We start from the raw sequence: 20,127 nt of genomic DNA on the forward strand, positions 1-20,127 counted from the left end.
AGTTCTTTAAAAAAAAATCTAAAAAAAGGTCCTGATTTTTTGTTTGGATAAAGATAAAATATCTCTTCTTATAAAAATAATAAAAATTTTATTATTTATTATTATTTTTTTAATTTTCTCTCTTCTCTAGGAGCTCTTAACTGTAAATAAATTTTTTTATTAAAATGATGTAAATGTTTTTGTCTTTTTTTGTAAAAAAGAGTTATCATCGCTGCCGCGTCGTGGTGCCATTTCTTTTCTTTTCTTCTTCCTCTTCTTTTTGTTGAAATTGACTTCGAGTTCAACTCCCGTCTATATATGGCCCTTCTTGTCGATGATATCGCTCACAGTTGGGGGAGAGAGACACTATTCTTCTGTGCTGCTTTTTTTGTTTTCGGGGCAATACAGTACTTCAATGGAAGCTTTTTCAACTTCATGTACTATTTTGGGGGCGATATCGACTGCTGTGAACATTGTGCAAAAATGTCTAGAGGCCAAAAACATTTTCAAAAACCTCCCCTCCACCACCAAGAATCTGCGTCGGTTGCTTGAAGACTTGGAACCAGGCATGAAGACGATGGATTTCCCAGCTATTGTAACTGAACTCATGCAGAAGCTGAAGGACATGAACGAAGCAAGCCAAGGGGTTGTGGACAAAAACAAACTCACTTGGTCGAATTTCTGCTGTGTCCCGTGTTTTCTAAGCAAATATGATGAAGCGTACCAGTCCGCCAAGAATTTCTGCGCCATTGAAATGCAAGTGATGATGCTAACCTGTTTGATGCGTATTAATTTTAAGCTTGGACAAACCAACGAAGTCGCCGACCAAGAGACTGATAATAGTAGCAGCGAATCCGTGCTCCCCCAAAATAGGGTCACGGTGAACTTGGTGGGTCAATGTCAAACTATGGACTGCTTGAAGTATGGGCTGCTTCATGACGATCAGCAGGTCCTGAACTTGATTGGTTTGACAGGATCCGGAAAGACCACTTTGGCTGGAAAACTCTGTCATGACGTTGCCGTCAAAGGTAATTGCTTGGCATAATCTTCCTGTTTCTGATGATTGAGCTTTTAAAATGTTTATCTCTAATTGGAACAGAGCAAGGACATTTTTATATGAAACGTATATAAAGAAACATAAAACATGCTCCCAGTACAGCTCCTATATAGGAAACATTTATATCTTGAAGTTAATGGAAATTCATTCCTTTTTGTTTCAATAGGTAGATTCAATGACAGCATCATCTTTGAGAAGTTGGGATCGCAGAGTAAAAGCAATGAAGCGTACAAGAAATTGAAAGAAAAATTGTCCAATCGGGCATATCCGGTACTATTGGTACTGGATGATGTTTGGACTGACTCTGGAAATATCATTGAGAGGTTAACGGGTTCAATACCACCAAATTCTAAAATCTTGGTGACTTCAAGAGGTCAAATTACAACGCTTGGCACCACATACCGCATGGAATCACTTTCTCCCGAAGATGCGGAAACCCTTTTTTTTCACTTTGTTCGACAAAGAGACATCGACTTTGGTGACCATCGAAAACGTGACATGCTTCGACAGTTAAAAAAAAAAAAACACACACACACACACACACACACACACATCAGGATTCTTTGATTTGTCCGGATGACCCATGAGATGTTGCATAAATAGGATGTGTCAAAAGTCAGAACACAATAATTTCATTTCATCTTTACAGAGTTCTTTATTATTTGCTTTAATGATTTAGAGATGTATGGTTAGACAGAAAAAATGATAGGTACTATGAGCAGGAAATAATTTGATGCACAAAAGGAAGGAAAAGTCATAAGCTTAACTAGCGTAACTGGTTGTATCTGGTTCACTTAAATGCAGATCATTGACGGCCGCAAGGGCTTAGCTTTGGCTATTGAATTGATGGCTCTAGACCTCCAAAGGGAAAGTAATTGTATTGAAGGGTTTCAAACGGCGCAGTTAAATTTGTCGCAAGGTGGCTCTATTCTTGATTCAAATAAAGAATTGCAAGCTCGTCTCCAAGATTCCGTAGATAAATCCAACACGGAGTTTTTTATGGACCTTGGGTTATTCCCTGAAGATCAAGATATCCCCATCACTGCATTAATAGACAGTGGATTGAACTGTATGAACTAGATGAACGTGGTATATCTGCTATGATCGCCATCCACAAATTAATAGCCCTGGGTTTGGCTGCGAGGATCAAAGTGCGAAGGTAATTATGTGCACTGCAATATTCTTACCGTTTATGGTGCTAATTAATTTGATTTGAATTATATTGCTAGTCCACATTGGTCGTTGGTTGCATTCAAATTCAGGCTCAGGCTTTTGATCTTCTCACATTTGGGTTTTGCTTGTTTAAGCAGGACTGTTGGTAGCGATCTGGACAATTACTACAATAACCACTTCCTCATGCAGCATGGTCTTCTCAGAGAGCTTGCCGTCCGTACAAGCAACAAGGAGCCAGTGGAGAACAAGAGAAGACTGATCCTAGACAGATCATCAACGTCCTGAGTGGTGGTCTAAGCACAGAGTAGATGCTCCTATACTGTCAATGTCAACTGGTTTGTTTAATTACCTCTTTCCATCTCTATTATTGTCTTGCTTATGTACAGTCTCACCCAGTTTACAACCGAAATCAATATAAGAAAGCTTTTAGTGCTGTATGCCGTTCACCTTCTTCCACATTTTAATACAGATCAAAACACTACTCCGGACTGGTTCAAAAATAATCAAGCAGCTGGTGCTGTGGTTCTGATTTTGAATCTTAAGACTAGAGAATTCAAGTTGCCTGAATCCATTTAAAAGATGAGAAACTTGAGGGTTCTTATTCTCACCAATTATGGTGTGGAATATCACACGGAATTGACAAGCCCAGGGCTGCTTGCTTCTCTAGGGAAACAGAGGAGAATCATACTGCAGCAGGTTTCACTTCCTTACCCGTGCAAACTGAAGTACGTGCACAAGTTATCTCTTTACATGTGTGAAGTGAGGGACGCTTTTGAAAACAACACTACGGAATTCTCAAAAGCAATGCCGAATCTGGTGGAGCTGAACATTGATTATTGCAAGGATTTAGTGAGGTTGCCTGTTGGGTTTTGCAATATGATCACCCTGAAGAAGCTCAGCATCTGTAGTTGCCCCAAGTTTGTTGAACTTCCCCAAGAAATTGGGAGGCTTGAGAAGTTGGAATTGCTAAGAATTAGTCACTGCGCTGAGTTTAAGGAGATGCCGGAGTCAATCACCAAGTTGACGAGTCTAACCTTTCTGGACATCTCATACTGCATATTGCTTGAGAAATTACTAGACAACATTGGAGAGCTGGCAAGACTAAAACAGCTATATATGACGGATTGTCCGGTAAATGAATTGCCAGGGTCGGTCGTAGATATGGAACATTTAGAGAGTGTGATATGCGACGAACATAGTTATGTTCTTTGGAAAGTTATCAAATCTAATGTCAACAGAGGACTGTACATAAAGAAGGCCGCGGGCGATGAAGACTTAAATTTTCTTTCCTGATGATCCCTCCTCAGGCTTCAACCATTGACTTTGAGTTCCCCAGAGCTGATTTGTTATTGGAGTCATGTGGAAACATTGCTTTCCCTGCTTTCGATCGATTGGCTTGTTGGTTTTGCTATTGTTTTCTTGATTGTTGTAGTTTGAACAAATCATTATTGGTGCAGTAAACTTGTACAACAGGTTGCTCGTCGAGAGAGTCTGATATGCGATCACCATCCACATCCTTCAATTAATGGTGCTTAATTAATACATTCAAGTAATCTTGATTATGGCACTAACAGTAGAGAAGGGTAATGCTTAGTTCTTTGGTGAACTAGTTGTTGGAATGGAGAAACGCCTTGCTTCTTTTGAAAGTTGCCCAAAGAATGAAACTCCACCCCACCCTGATAATGATCACTCGACCAAAAAAGTTAAGATTAGGAATGCAAGCGATAGTAAAGATGATGCTATGGAGGACGATTGCATTTCCTCTGATGAAGAACCACATATTTCCAAGACTGTGTCTCCGGAGATGTCCCAGAAACGCAAAACATCACGGAAACTATAATGCTTGTTGATGAAACAGAATCGAGGAACACCATAGTCCAAACAATTGCCTCTAAAGCACAACCAAATGCCACAGCTCCCTCATTTAAGGACAAGCTTATGAACGATGGTAAGAAAGCTGAAGATGAAGATGACATCAAGCTCGACAAAGAGGATGTGTCTCTTGGATTGAATGAAGGAATCCCCACAATAACCTTCTCTGCTAGAGTCCGAGAAGTTTTAAACAAGAAAATGAGTTTTGCAGTAGTAATAAAACCTAGGTCATTCAATTAGATATCGTCAGCTATGCTTGCAACTGTAAAATGTCTGGCACCCCTCAGGTCAATTCCAACTCACGAACCTTGATGAAGGATGCTTTACAGTAAAGTTCAAGGAGGAAATTGATTACCAGAAAGCTTTGCCCAATGGCCCCTGGTTGGTATATGGTCACTATTTAACTGTCTAACCATGGACACCCTCATTCAAACCTCAAGACCATGTCATTAATCAAGTCATTGGCTGAATAAGGCTGCCTGGTCTACCAACTCGCTATTATCATAAGAGTATTATTCGGTCCATTGGCAGTATTTTCAGCAAAGTTATTAGAATTGATTATAACACTAATTTTGGTGATCGTGGCAAGTTTGTGAGACTAGCAGCAATTATTGACCTTACCAAGCTACTTACTTCAAAGATCAGAGTTGACGGTCAGACCATTTATGTGGAATATGAAAGCCTTCCATTAATTTGTTATCACTGTGGACGATATGGTCATTTACAAGATAGTTGCCCGGAAAAAATGGAGGTGTCAACAGAAGGCATTCCATCGCCAGTGGCGAGTGAACTGCAAGTGGTCCCTGATATGTGTGTAGGTACGAAATATGGAGAGTGGATGCACGCCTCCAAGCCAAGGAAAATGTACGACAGAAGTGGACGTAGAGAAGCATATATCACAAGCAAAGGAATTGCTACGTCCTCAAGGTTTGACGTCTTGAATGTTGCTATAGAAATTGAGCATCACAGCCACCAAGGGTATGAAGCTATTAGAATGTGCCCCACTGGAGAAGCCACTACCTCACGATATAGACCAAAAGAGACAAAAGTTGCCCCAAAATTAATCCTAACCTGAGACCAATTATTGGTAAAGAGACTGTGCCTAGCAAGGACTGCATATTTAATGAACTTAGCTATAAGGCTATGCAAGCTACCACAAGCCTCGACAAAGCCTAACACCAAGCAGTCATTGTCCAAGATGATAGGATCCCACAAAAAAGCCAAAATAGCCCAAACATTTTGCTGCTCTCATCCTCCACACCTAAAAATCCAGCCCAGTTTCGCAACAGTGATCAGATTGCTTTACTTATTAAGCTACTTGATCCAATCACTGAACCAAGGGGTTTTAATCTAACACCTAAAGTTAGAATTAAAAACTTAGAGGATGAGCACAATGACTCTCGAACAGGGCCATCTATATATGCAATGAAGGAGATTGCTAAAGGTCTTCATGCAGAAAATGCTTAGGACGCCAATGATGAAGTTGTTGCCATGCTAGTGGAAGGAGTAGATTTTAACTCAATTCCCGAGCAATAAATCTTTTATGATTATGTCCATTTTTGTTTGGAATTGTTAAGGGGCCTCTAACAAAAGGTTCCCCTCTATTACTAAATCTTTTATGTCTACTTACAAACCTAAAATTTTTGTCTTTATAGAATCTAAAATTTCAGGAGCTAAAGCTGATAAAGTTATCAAGAAACTTGGATTTCATTTCTCTCATAGAATGAAAGCTTCAGATTTCTCTGGTGGAATATGGATTCTCTGGACTGATAAAGTGACCATCAATGTTATCACTAATCATATCCAGTTTATTCACATGGAAGTACGCTTTCTTATTAATGGTAGGAATTTCTTCTTTTTAGTTGTATATGGCAGCCCACAAAGTCGCTATCAGAAATTCCTCTGGCAGGATTTATCCAAATTGCCTCCTAACTCACACCATCCATTAATTCTAGCCGGAGACTTTAATGCCACTATTCACAATGATGAAAGAGTAGGGGGTTCAGGACGTATTCAAATAGGCTGCAAACTTTTTAAAGACTTTATTAATCAACATGGGCTTATTGATTTGGGCTATAAAGGCCCAAAATTCACATAGAGATGAGGCACCCTCATGGTTCGACTGGATAGGACCTTATGTAACCAGTGTTAGTTTAATACCTATCAAGCTAACTGGGTTGATCACCTACCCAAAGTTCTATCTGACCATAGACCCATCCTGATTCATTTGGGCCTCCATAAGCAAACCTAAATGCCTATTCAAGGTTTCAAATTCCTTGCGTCTTGGGCCTCTCATCCAAACTTCAACAATCTTGTTAAGAGATGCTGGTCCCCTGATCGAAGTGTAATTGAAAACATAAAAACTTTCTCTAACAAGGCTACACATTGGAACACTCACGTTTTTGGAGACATCAGACAATGGAAGAAGAGATTACTTGCTAGAATCTTAAGAGTTTAACGTAAGCTTAAAACTTTCCCTCCTCTGATTTTCTCTTGACTCTTGATCTAAATTTACGAAAAGAGTTTGAGGAAATTTGTTTACAAGAAGAACTGCTATGGTTCCAAAAATCCTTTACAAATTGGATCTGCCTCAATGATTGGAACACATCCTTCTTCTATACTAAGGCTCTAATTTGTAGGTAGAAAAACCACATCACTAGACTATGGTCTACCCAAGGAGAGTGGATTGAGGATATGCAGCAACTTACAGTGATGGCTCGTGATTTTTACAAGAACTTGTACCACCTCGAGGATACGAGTTTCACGCCTTATGTGGTTACAGGTGCTTTCCCCAAATTCTCTGCTTCATCTTATACCTGCTTAGAGAGATTGGTCTCCATTGATAAAGTTAGGGGTGCTCTTTTTGAAATGAAACCGCTCAAGGCACCTGAAGAGGATGGTATTCATGCTATGTTTTTCCAAACTTAATAGGATGTTGTGGGTCAAAATCTCTTTCAATATATCAGGGATTTTTGGCTTGGCCAGCCCAGCCCTTGGATCCTTCACTAAATTGCACTCTTATTGCTCTTGTCCCCAAAGTCAGTCAGCCACAATACATGCGAGAATTTATCCCTATCAGTCTTTGTCCTGTCATTTACAAAGTTATCACAAAAGTGATAGCCAACTACTTAAGTGTAATTTTACCTCATATTGTTTTACCTTAGCAGGCCAACTTTATCCAAAATCGTAGCATTGTGGATAACATAATTATAGTGCAAGAGGTGATACACTCAATGCAAAAAAAACAGAAGGAAAAATGGATGGATGGTCGTAAAGGTAGACCTTGAGAAAGCTTTTGATAAGCTACGATGGAAATTTATCCTTGATACCTTAACAAATGTTGGTTTACCTCCTTTCCTTATTAATCTAATCATGGCTTGTATTACTTCTCCTACCATGCAAGTTATCTAGAATGGTTGCCCCATTGACAGCTTCTCCCTTATGAGAGGTGTATGACAAGGGGATCCACTCTCCCCATATATCTTTGTTCTTTGCATGGAACACTTATCACAAGCAATCATGGCTGAAGTTGCTAAAGGAACTTGGCATACCATTAAGCTGGGTCGAAGGGGCGAACCTCTCTCATATCTATTTTTTGCAGATGACTTAATTCTCTTTAGTGACACATCTGATTTGCAAATTGAAACCATTCAAAGAGTATTACATCAATTCTACATCTCATCGGGATAGGTCATCAGCCACTCTAAAACCCAAATCTGTTTCTCCAAGAATGTTTCTAACGCTTCTTGTAATAATATTTGTCAAAAACTGGGGTTCCAATACACAAGTTCCCTTGGGAAATACCTTGGTGTCCCCCTAATCACTGGGAGAGTAACTTCTACCACTTACAGTTATATTCTTGAGAGAATTCAGCAAAAGCTAACTGGTTGGAAAAGTAGAACCCTCTCCCTGGCTAGTCGTATTACTTTAGCTAAGTCTATGCTTACATCCATCCTCGTCTACTCAATACAGAGTACCTTACTTTCTGTCTCTAGTTGTCACGCAATTGAAAAAATTGTAAGAAACTTCATTTGGGGTCATACAGATGATCATCGAGGTGTGAAGTTGGTCAAATGAGATGTCCTCTGTCAGCCTTTGTCTCATGGAGGTTGTGGATTATTGAACTTGGCAGGCCAACATAAGGCCTTTCTTGCAAAATTAGTTTATAAAATTGTAGCAAATCCAACTATGCTATGGGTGCGTGTCTTACAAGGGAAATATAATCTCAAAGGACTATATCCATCAATTCCTAAATGTTCAAAACCCTCTTATTTATGGAGAAGCATTACAAACATCTGGGAAGAATCAATGATACATATGAAATGGAAACCAGGTGATGGTAGGCATCTAAAATTTTGGACTGACTCTTAGGTTGGGGATCTGGGACCTTTAAGAAACCTTGCCTATGCTGATCTTACTGAGATTGAAAAAGAAAAATTGATTGCTGATTTTGTGAAAGACAATGGTCAATGGAACTGGAGCCTTTTCGAGCACTTCTTGCCTAATTCCATCTTACAACAAATTAACACTGTTAGTATTGCTCCTATTGGCTCTATGCCTATCTGCTCTTGGAATCTCACTCCTAATGGTGCATTTACTGTTAAATCAGCATACCAAGCCTTTATCTCTCAAACTTGGAACAATGTAGACACAAAATGGAAGCATGTTTGGAAGCTTCCAGTAGCCCAGCGAGTGAAAACTTTCATTTAGCTACTACTCAAAGGTCATTTGTTAACAAATTCTGAACATCTTCGAAGGAGGATGACTGATAACCCCCAGTGCTCTCTCTGTAATGACCCAGTTGAAGACATAGACCATGTTTTTCAAAGTTGTTCCTTTGCGGCTGCTGTGTGGAAAAAGGTTTTACCGATGGATATGTATGCTGAGTTTTGCAAAGTTAACTTTGAATCCTGGCTTGTTCGTTCACTTCAAAGTAAAAAGATGGACATCTCTTGGAAAGTGGGAATTTCAATCATGTGTTGGAAATTATGGGAGGTTCGAAACCATAAAATCTTTACTGCTGATTGTTACTATGTTGACTCATTTATTGTACACGTTAAGACTTTGGTAGATCACACCCTTAGAGTTTTTCCCACTTTTAAGCTTTTGATGTAATTGGCTTTTGCCTTTTGTTTCTATACAGTTTTCTTAATGAATTCCCTTTTACTCAAAAAAAAGTAATCCTGATTATGGCATTTCAGATATCTGTATTTGCTGCAAACTAATACTCTCCTCCCGTCCCAAATAGGTATTTTGAGGTGATTTTTTTGTTCATTTTATCTATTTTTTTATATAAATTTAAAATAATACTTTCTTTATCTCAATTTATAAGACATCTTTGAATGTAATTTGGTGTTCAAAATATAAAACACCTTAATAAATATAAAATTTTATTAATTATACTTGTTTTAATATTACATTTTTCTCTTTATTATATTCTCTCTCTATTTAATATTTTACAAATAAAGTTATATTAAATGAAGTATATTTTTAAAAATTTATATTTTTTTAAAAAATAAAATTATAAAGTGTATTTAATAAGTTTTTATTGTTATATATGTATAATTTTATCTAAAATTATATTATAAATTAAGACGAAAGAAGTTTTTATTAATATTTTTCTATAATATAATCTTATTTATTTTAACAGTTACAGAGATCATTTATTAAAGTTTTAGCTTTCCAGTAATAGATTTGGCAATGTGGTTAATATTTTATTGTGTTGATTGCAAACCAGTAAAAATATTCTTACATGAACGGGATGTGTCAAGTCATTTTTCTAAGTGAATGTGATGAAACCTTAAAAGATTTATATATATTTTGAAACAGACAGAGTAAATATTTACAATAGATTTATATTTTCGCCACGCGCGCGCTTCTCTCACAAATTGCAATGTTTTCTAGTATTGGCAGTACGACAACACTGGACATTTTGATTCTGTTTGATCTAAAGCTCATGCTCCCAGGAGATTTTCTTTTTGGGTCAACACCAGAAACATCCCCCACCCAAATGCATAACACCAGAAACCTTTTGAGAGACATGAGTAATGAGTTACTCTTTATTACTAATAGAAAATGAGTACTATTGTCTTTTTTTTTAATAGCTGATTACTATAATTAATTTAAACTATTCCAATTTATTTATAATTAAAAGAGTCTCTTAATTATCCTTATCTATTGTAATTATTAATATTTACTTTTTCTGTCCTAACTTATAAAACAATTTTGGAAGTGATTCAATATTTTAAAATATAAGATAATTTAATAAAAATAAAGTTTCATTAAATATTTTTTTAATATTACCTTTTTTAGTATATTATCTCCCTATTTAAAATTATTAATAGATAAAAAATTTTTGAAAATTTATATTTTTTCTTGATAAAATAAAATTGGACGAAATGATCGGGTCAGTTTTTATCAGTGTAATCAATCATTGATAGAGATTGAGAACAGTCAAAGTCTACCACCAAGCAGTTGTCCAACTTGTGGTTAATCAAAGTGAGAGAGTGAGGGAGTGAACAATTTGGTTGTGCGGGGGATGGCTGTGCATCTCGTGACTCATCCATCAGCCTCAAGCTTGCACGTTACTAGTTCTTGTAGCCAGTAGGTACGTATTAATAGTGGTATTTAATTTGTACCCATCTTAATTGGTTTGATATCATATTGATTATATCGAGATAAGTCTCATTTTGGTTCAACAATAATCAGGACAAGACTTTTTAAAACGGAATAGAAAAGAGATTCAGGATAGGACGGGACATCGGATTACCATTAGGACGTCTCGTCCCATCCCGAATATTACATATATATTATTTTTTATTGTAAAAATATACATTAAATATGTTAATTATATTAATATAATTTATACTTACATTAATTATATTTGTAATATCCTTCTCCTTCTAATCCCATATTTAAAACTAATTCTCAAGTAAAAAGAAATGGGATTAAAGTAATTAACATAATGCTAAGTTTTTTAATAGTTAGAAAAATAGGGATCCCAAGTTTACAAAATCAAAACCATTTTCAAGGTCATACAATTAGATAAATCAGAGTTCACAAATATGTGGAAGTATAGGATCATTCAAAACATGAGTGCCTTTGATTATAATTTGAAAACAATAAAATTTTGAAAATTTTTAGGGCGCGCGCCGTAGCTCATTGAACATGCGTTGCAGCATATTCACCTTTGTGTCATGCACAGCGGAGCAATTGCTCAAATTTTGATGGTGAATTCTGCTATTAATTTGACAGTTTTTGAGGCAACTTCTAACAAGCCCCAATTCTTCGTATAATATCCGATTGATGTAAACTAGGTGTCTACAGAAAGCTCTTTTCGAGCTCTAACTAATGGCTTTGGTTTCAAAATCAAATGACTACTCAATCAAAATCTGAACACTCTTTTCAAAACTTGCACTTTTTCAACACTTTTTACAAAACCATGTGTCTAATTCATTTATCAAAAGCCAAAAGCCATTGACACCCATTTGACCACATGCAAATCATTAAGACTAACTCGTGCAATGCATCATATTGCATGAAATACTCATAGATTAAATTTTTACTACTCAACCCCTTAATCTCAAAAACATACAAGGGGGAGTTTAAGCACATTTTCAATAAGTAATCCATAATCATCACATAATATGCTCTACTTTTACTTGCATCAGTATTTTGGCCCTATTACAAATAACATATATTATCAACTCACTCCCTAGGGCCCAAAATACATTTACAATTCACAATTGACATAATAAAAGGATCAAAATGAGAAATCCCTAGTTGGCAATTGAAATTGTCATACACACATAAATACTCAAAATAAAGAGGCCTACTACAAAAGGATTGTAGTCCTAAGTCTCTGAGTGTTTTTCTCTGTTCGAATCTCTTGAGCTATTTCTTAAAATATTAAAGATAATGGGGTGAGTATGACTACTCAGTAACCAATGTCCGACTAACCCATACTAATCCATGTCAATTAGTTTAAATTGCAAGTAGCATATAAATAATTCTTCAAACCATGTAAGAACATTTGAGATTATACATTTACATTTCAAGCATAATAGCAAATTGGGAAATAATGCTTTTAGCAATTTTCATATCAAGAGAGTTGGTCACACAATTCATTGACAAGTACTCGAAAGTAATTAAGACTCAACTTATAATATTATCATCAGGATCATAATACAAATAACCACGTGCCCTTATTCACTATATGCATGATCACACCTTCCTTATATCCTCCTTATTCCTCTGACATGAAATCATGGGCTATAACATAATGGGATAGTTTATAATTCATGACTTCCCTAGCCTCAACACTTGTGAGGGGATTATCAGACTAAGGCGCACCTAACTCATTTATGGATCATGGTTTTTCCTATTTCTCACACTATGAGGTGTCATACACCTTAACTAGCTTTCTCGTTAAACCAGTAGAAAGCTAGCTAAGTTCAAGTTCCTCGTTAAACTGGTGGGATAGTTCCTTATTGAACTAATGGGATAATATGAATATAATCAATTCAAGCAAACCATCACACAGATGGGAGCCTTACCACGTGGATTTAATTCTCTACTCTTCTTCCTAAGTGAACTCATGCCTCTCAAGATCATGCAATGTATATTCATGCAAAACTTACATTTAACTTAATTCATAGCACTCTACATAGCCAATTTCATTGAACTCTTCCATTTTTACAAATCTTGAACTTCTTAAACATATTTTTGTTGAACTCCAAATCAAATGAATCATTGAGCTCCAAATTTCAAAATCATTGTACCTCACACTTTTAAAATCATTGAACTCCACTATTTTAAATATCATTGAACTTCTCATAAATAAATATTTATGTTACTTCTCAAATCACAAAGTTACTGAACTCTCAATAAACATAATATGAAAATTCATTGATATTTTTCTCAAAGAATTTCACATCACAAGGCATAAAACTCACAAAATTAATCTAGTAGATTTTATAATAAATCATGCCACACTTGCATTTCATTTTAAATTTACACATTTTAATGATCAATCATAAGTCAATAAACTAATAAACATACAAAAGCATAAAATAGAATTTTCCTAGTTACCTCAAACCTTTAAGAGGTCAAAGGTTTTACCCCTCAATTACTTATTCCCAAAGCTTTCAAGAAGCTTGAATGGTACCAATGGTAATCACACTACAAGCATTTACGTTGCAAATCATCAATATCCATATTTAAGCTTGTTTTCACAAAACACTTCAACATTTCTTAATACTCAAAATTTATTCTTGACTCATGTAAAAGTACTTATAAGATTTCTTAGCTTCCTTTAACCTTCATTAATATTATTGAGCCCTTTAATGGTCATTAATGAAACCACATTGTTTCCAACCACCATATTTATGGGAATTTTCAGACAATTAATGTCCTCCAACTACCAGTCCTCATATAATCATAAATACCAAGTTTACTTAGCTCAATTTACTTCTATTAACTCTATTTAAGTCAATGGGTGTAAACACAAAGTCTTTATGGATTGAAAAACACCATTATCAATCAAACCATAACTTCTACTGTCATACCCGAAAATGCAACGCGGACGGTGGGAGAGCGGAGGTTCTAGCCTCTGAAAGGAAGACTGGAGAAATAGGAGTCACCACCAAGATTTTGAGAAAAATCTCAGAAAACCGTTTAAAGGTGAATAAGGATGGTTTGCGCAAACAGAAAATAGGTTCGAGAGTCGATTGAGTGTGGGGAAGGTGTTAGACACCCCACAACACCCGTTCGTAAGAACGGTTACCTGAAGTTTGTTGTGCTAAATTAATATAGTTTTAAAGTTATTTTAATTATCCCTTTCTTATTCATGTATTTGATATAAAAATAATAATAATTAAGTGAAAAATATTTATTTATTTACGAGGGAGGACTTGACTCAGAATCTGACTTTGAGGCCTACATACCCTGTGATAGGAATCAAAGTCCACGTAGTTCAGGTTTAAAAGTTTGTTAGTGAAAATATTTTTTTTGAAGAGAAATTAATTAGAAATAATTCACCATTTTACAAATAAAATAATTTCTAAAATTTTGATATGTGTATTTTAAATTGCAAAAAGTGATTTAATTTCAATCATTTTCTCAATTTTTGAATTTTTGGAATAAGAAAAAGGTAAAGGGTTTAAAAATTATTTTTTATTTTTTATATTTTATGATCGAGAAATTAAATGTTATACCTGTAGAGCCTTATTAGCTCATACGGTAATACAATTATTCTTTATATTTGCAGAGAATCTAAATTCTCACATGATAAAAGAGTTTAACAACTTAGTTTATTTACTTAAGTTTTTTTTATTATTATTATTTTTAGTGCATTCATATATACTTCTCTTTTTTTTAAGAGACTCTTAATCATCATACCTGCAAAGTCTTATTGACTTTTATGGTAATATGATTATCCTATATATCTGCAGAGATTCAAAATCCTCACACCATAAAGGATTAAAGATTATATATTTTAAAAATATTTTAATACGTAATTATATAATTTACGTTTTTAAATATAAAAATCTCAATCGTTATACCTACGAAGCCTTATTGACTTTCATGGTAAAATGATTATTCTAGAAATCTATGAATATTCAAAAATCTCACATGATCAAAAGATTTAATGTATTAATTTAATTAATTAATTTTATTAAAAAACATTTATAATTTTATTTATGAAATTTATTTATTTATTTATTTTAAGTTAATGACCACGACATTTGCGAGAACCTATTATCCTTTACAATGAGGCGATTAAGCTAAATATTTATGGAGATTTTTAAATCTCTCATGATACCATTCAAATATTTTAATTAATTATAATTATATTTGGAAAAATAATAAGAACAAACTCCTTCATTTAACCACATATTTAAAATCTCCATATGAAAATGATGTCATGTAAAATCAAAATTATCTTCAAGAATTAATCAATTATTATTAAATGGAGATTAAACACAAATATGACTTTGAGAAATAAAGAAATAAAAATTAAATTTAGGTTGATTAATACTTTTTCATACTAGAAGACAAAACTTGCATCTTCTTATCACTTAGCTCAGCAATAAAAATTTTTGTTCAAAATATTAGAATTAAAAGCATCATGTGAAAAATCAACCTCATTTGTAAAAGCAAATAAACATATGTTAGAACATATTTAAGGTAAGCAACATTATTTAGAGAAAGAAAACACAATGTTACAAAGTTACTTTCCCTTCAAATATTTTTATAAATATTCTCTATCCATACTTAAATGTTTAAAACTTCTAAATTTCATTATTTCAAATGTGAGGAGTTATCATCAAGGATCTCTTTTATGACAAAAATCCACACACATATCAGTTGCAAGACTTTAGAATAGGGACGAGATAAAACAAGAGCCATTATAACGTACCAGTAGCTGAGTAAAGAAGGGAGAAAGAAAAAAAAAACAGCAACTCGATATGTAATACGTTGCCTTCGTTCTTTTTCTACCAAGCCAAACTTCTCGTCCTTTACTTCTCATCGTCCGTCTCCTCTCGTCCGTCTCCTCTTCTTGTTTCGTGCATGTTTGGCCCCTTTTTTTTCTTTTGCTTTCTCTGTTCTTCATCTATGCTGTACGCTCCTTGGTGCTCTGTTTTTTTTTTCTTTTCTATAACGTGTCTCTCTGCCGCTACTCTATCTCCTTTCGGTCTCTCTTCTTTCTCCAACTCTTCTCCATTTCACTCTCGTCTTTCTCTCTTTTTCTTTTAGTTTCTCTTCTCTCCGTTTCTGCCCTCCTCCTCCAGTTTTTTTTCTACTCTGTTTCTGTGTTCTATTTTTTCATCCGTCTAGCTGAGTTTCTCTGTTTTTGTCTTCACCATCTCTGCTTCTCGTTTCATGTCCTTCTCTTCTCTTTTTGCTCTGTTTTTATCTCAGTTTTTCGATCTCTCTCAGACTCCTTCTCGTCTCCCACTCTTTGTCTCTCTCTCTCTCTTCTCATTTTTTTTCTTTCCTCCTTCTCCCTCTCAGTCTCTCTCTTCCTCTCCTCTCTGTCCGTCTCCTCTCTTCTCTTCCTATTCTGCTTCTTTCTCTCAGTCTCTGTTTTTCTGCATTTTCTCCCTCAGTCCTCCTTTTCTTCCAGTTTTCTCGTCTCTTTTAAAGCAGAAACAGGGAAGAGCTTACTTGCGTGTGAGGAGAGCTTACGTGCTATGCGTGTGTCTCTTTTCTGTGTGTATCAGCTGGCGTGTCTTTGCTCTGTTTCTTTTCTGCATTTTTTTCTGTGTAGCTGTGGCTATGCGTTTACGTGTTTTGGTTTCTCTGCATGGCTGAAAGTTCCTTTTTTCTGCATCTGCTCGTGCATTTTCTTGGCGTTATCTTCGTGCATGCGTGGCTGACTATTCTCTCTCTCGTTTTCCTTCTTTTTGTCCGTTTCATGTTTGTTGTGTTTTTATTGCTAAAGCTGGGCAGTTCAAATTGGCATGCACGTGATGCTACCTCTTTATTTTATTTTATTTTATTATTTAATCTATTATTAAGATATCATATTTAAAGTATTTTTTTAATTAATTTTTTTTAAGAGAAGGGAGTAAAAGGAGAGAGGATTTTTTGTTAGATGATGATGATGATGATGATTATTATTATTATTACTATTATTATTATTATTATTATTATTATTATTATTATTTTGAAAATATAATCCTAAAAAGGATTAAATTTTTTTTGTATTTTTTATATATTTTTTGGTTATTTATTATTATTTTTATTAAATTAAAAAAAATGCCCGGATAAAATACAGTGTTCACATTTACAGTCAAGAAAATGGAAGAAGAGAGAAAGATTTAAGTGTAAAAATCTTACTCTTGATGTTTATGAGCTCTAAATTACTCCTACAAGTTGGTTTCCTCAAGCCCTAGCACTGTTCCTTCACCTCTCTCTCAGTTTTCTTTGTTTTTCCTCTATTTCGCAACTTATGATAATAGAAATGTGACCATGCACTGCGGCGGACGCACAATACGCCGTAACTCATGGTACAAAGAGCCTCTCCTAGGCATGTTACCACACATGTGTTGCGGCGGCTTATCCACAAGCTGAGCCCCATGGCACAGAAACTTCCTCTTTAGAATTTCTTCTTCTTTCATTCTTGGGTGACTTGATTCTCTTTCTAACCTGTGTTTAGAGCTGAAATTGAGACCAAACAAACTCGTTAGGCCTCTCTGGCCACACACCTCACTAATACACTTAATTAATTGATTTGAACTTAATTAATTTGATTTAAAATTGAGGATGTTACAATTCTTCCTCCTTTTATGAATTTTTTCCCCAAAATCCACATAATTACTTAAAACATACCTCATGGAAACAGTTGGGGGTATAATTGCCTCATTTTCTCTTCAATCTCCCATATAACATTTTTGGGAGTTATTCCCTTCCATATCATCTTAACTAGGTGAATGGTCTTATTCCTTATCTACTTCTTGTTCACATCAGCTATTCTCTCAGGCTCAGCTCAATATGTTAGATCCTCCCATAACTTAACCTCTTCAGGTTCAATAACGTGAGATGGGTCAGGTTGATACTTCTTCCATTGAGAGACGTGAAACACGTCATGTACTCCCGCAAGATGAGGTGGCATCACAACTTGGTAGGCGAGTGTCCCAATCTGCTCTAGGATTTCAAAGGGACCAATGAAACGTGGAGTCAACTTCTTAGCTCAAATTGATCTCCTAATGCCTGTCATCAGCATGACTTTCAAGAAAACATGATTGCCCACCTCAAATTCCAATGATTTCCTCCATTTATCAGCATAGCTCTTCTGTTGATTCTGAGTAGTCAAAAGCTTCTGGTGTAACCTCCCTAAGGTTAAACCACAATTAACTCTAAATCATAGTAATTCGAGGTTTTAAAAGAAGGATTTCTCAAAATCTTTTCAAGGGAATCCCAATCTCAACAGTTCAAATCTCAGACATAATTTAGAGACTTTAAATCAGAGTTTTGATGACAAAGCAAAATCTTGAAAATCAATTGGGACCCAAATAATGAGTTTTAAAACTCAAAAACAAATTCTGTGCAGAAATGACACGTGCGCTGCAACTTAAGACTCGTGCGCTGTGGCATGTCTCCTCTGTGCCATGCACCGCGGCATGAGGTGCCATACACCGTAGCGCATTGCATGAAATTTGACAGATCAGTACTGTCATTTAACAGCACAGGGAGCAGATTCTTGATGCATTCCAAAACTCGGTCCAACGTCCGATTGAGGTGGTTTCGGTGTCTACACAGAGCTTTCTCCTAGCTCTAGCTAATGGCACATGTTTCATATTCAAACTCATTTTCTATAAAAAGTTAGACACCAAAACTCATTTCTATCACTTTTTCACAAAATCTCATAAATGCGGTGTCCTAACTCTACCACACATGCCAATAGTTTATACAAACTATCCAACCACACTTAATGGACTCTTACAGACTCGTGCAACACACCACACACAATCAAATATACTTATTTCAAAAAATCACCACTCAACTCTAATTTTCATAAAACATCAAGGGGGAGGAATAATACCCCAAGTCAACCATTTCATTTCATATTTCTCAAAAATGCATATGTTCCTACTTGCACAAGTATTTTGGCCCTATCCACAGTTCACAAAAAAAAAAAATCACTAACCCAGGGCACAAAATACACTAATTAAATATAAAATTATGTAAGTAGTGTACTAATCATGACAATTGCTCCTAGTTAGCAAAGACATTAACAAATACACATGTAAAGAGCAAAAGAGAGGTTTATAGAGGATTTACTCCACCAATCCTAAGCCTCAGTATGCAAAGGGAAGGTAAGTATAATGAATATATTCCAACTTCTAGACATGAATGCAATAAGAAAAATCATCCAACACAACAACCACACGTACCGGTCTCAGAATGCTTGAAACTGATACCAAATTGTAATGTCCGCCTTGACATTATCAGGACAACACTCACATATCATTGTGATAACTAGGATTTAATAAAACTCCTTACCAAAGCTACCAAAACTAAAAGGTTTGACAATAATTAGTTTAAAAACATGAATGCAACACTTGTGATAGAGGCGTCATTGATTCCTAACCGCACCCTAACGGGTACTAGGGAGTTGCCAGACTGCTCGAATGTCCCATAGTAACAGTCCCATATAATGCGGCACCAGATGTCCCATGGTGTCAACCCAATCATATGGATTTTTCACTCACATATCTCTACACACACATATTTCTACATATCTTGGGTAAACTCTCATCCCCTATGATCATGCTCTTTTACAATTTCATAACTTTTCATCACATCCCCATCTCACAATCTTATATATAATGTGTGTGTGTGTGTATATATATATATATATATCAATTAAAAATCGATAACCTTTTCCAAATCAATTTTTCATGCTAAAATAATTTACAATGTCACATTATGCACAAAACTCTTCAAAACACAACTTTATCATTTATAATTACTTCTACATAGTGAAAATAGTTAATAAACACAATAAACTATATAGTTACCTTAACCCTTTGTCACACAAAAAGGGTTTTCGTGGCTCAACGTTAGCTCCACACGTTTTATATGCACAATATAGCACAAGTAATACTCAATCTACATAATAAGTGACAATCGTCAATTATCACTCTGAATAACTCTGAATTCTCTATGTTCTAAGTGTCTAAAATACTCAAATTCCTTTTCCAACAACATCATCCATTCCCACGCACTCTAACCATCCTATTACACATTCCAACACACTAAAATCGCTAATAAATGTCTCATATTGTCTTAAAATCATCAAATTATACTTAAGGTTCATCCAAACCCTTATCAAAAATTCTCAATCACCACAAAACTCATAAACTTAAGGTTAGAAGCTTGATTTAACTTTTCAAAATCTTAAATAAACCAATGGGTTCGGTCTAAACTCAAGAAAACCAAAATCAAAGCCCCCATTACCCTAAATATTCAGATTTTGGCATAAAAGAGGGAGAAGAGGGAATGTACAACTTACCTAATGGTGATTCAAGCTCTAAATG

The 20,127-nt window shown here is 35.3% G+C and overlaps 1 protein-coding gene across 2 annotated transcripts; it reads left to right on the forward strand.

Moving 5' to 3' along the window:
* Positions 1-219: 219 nt before the first annotated feature.
* LOC129290499 (probable disease resistance protein At5g66900) lies at positions 220-6,024 on the forward strand. Of its 2 annotated transcripts, XM_054927285.1 has the most exons (5): positions 220-1,007; positions 1,203-1,514; positions 1,841-2,195; positions 2,347-2,544; positions 2,679-6,024. In XM_054927285.1, exons 1-3 carry the CDS (start codon positions 314-316, stop codon positions 1,846-1,848), a joined length of 1,014 nt encoding a protein of 337 aa, XP_054783260.1. In that variant the 5' UTR covers positions 220-313; the 3' UTR covers positions 1,849-2,195; positions 2,347-2,544; positions 2,679-6,024. The 2 variants fall into 2 exon arrangements, with proteins under 2 accessions (XP_054783260.1, XP_054783258.1); XM_054927283.1 differs by having other exon boundaries at positions 1,203-2,195.
* The last annotated feature ends 14,103 nt before the right edge of the window (positions 6,025-20,127 follow it).

The sequence above is a fragment of the Prosopis cineraria genome, unplaced genomic scaffold (genome assembly GCF_029017545.1).
Source record: "Prosopis cineraria cultivar Desert tree isolate PC_DT_omini unplaced genomic scaffold, ASM2901754v1 PC13, whole genome shotgun sequence".
Taxonomy (NCBI): domain Eukaryota; kingdom Viridiplantae; phylum Streptophyta; class Magnoliopsida; order Fabales; family Fabaceae; genus Prosopis; species Prosopis cineraria.

Bases quoted from the DNA above. Each gene is read 5' to 3' on its own strand.
- LOC129290499 (XM_054927283.1), top strand. From the start codon at position 314: ATGATATCGCTCACAGTTGGGGGAGAGAGACACTATTCTTCTGTGCTG. The intron at 1,008-1,202 runs GTAATTGCTTGG...TTGTTTCAATAG, and splicing joins TCATGACGTTGCCGTCAAAG to GTAGATTCAATGACAGCATC.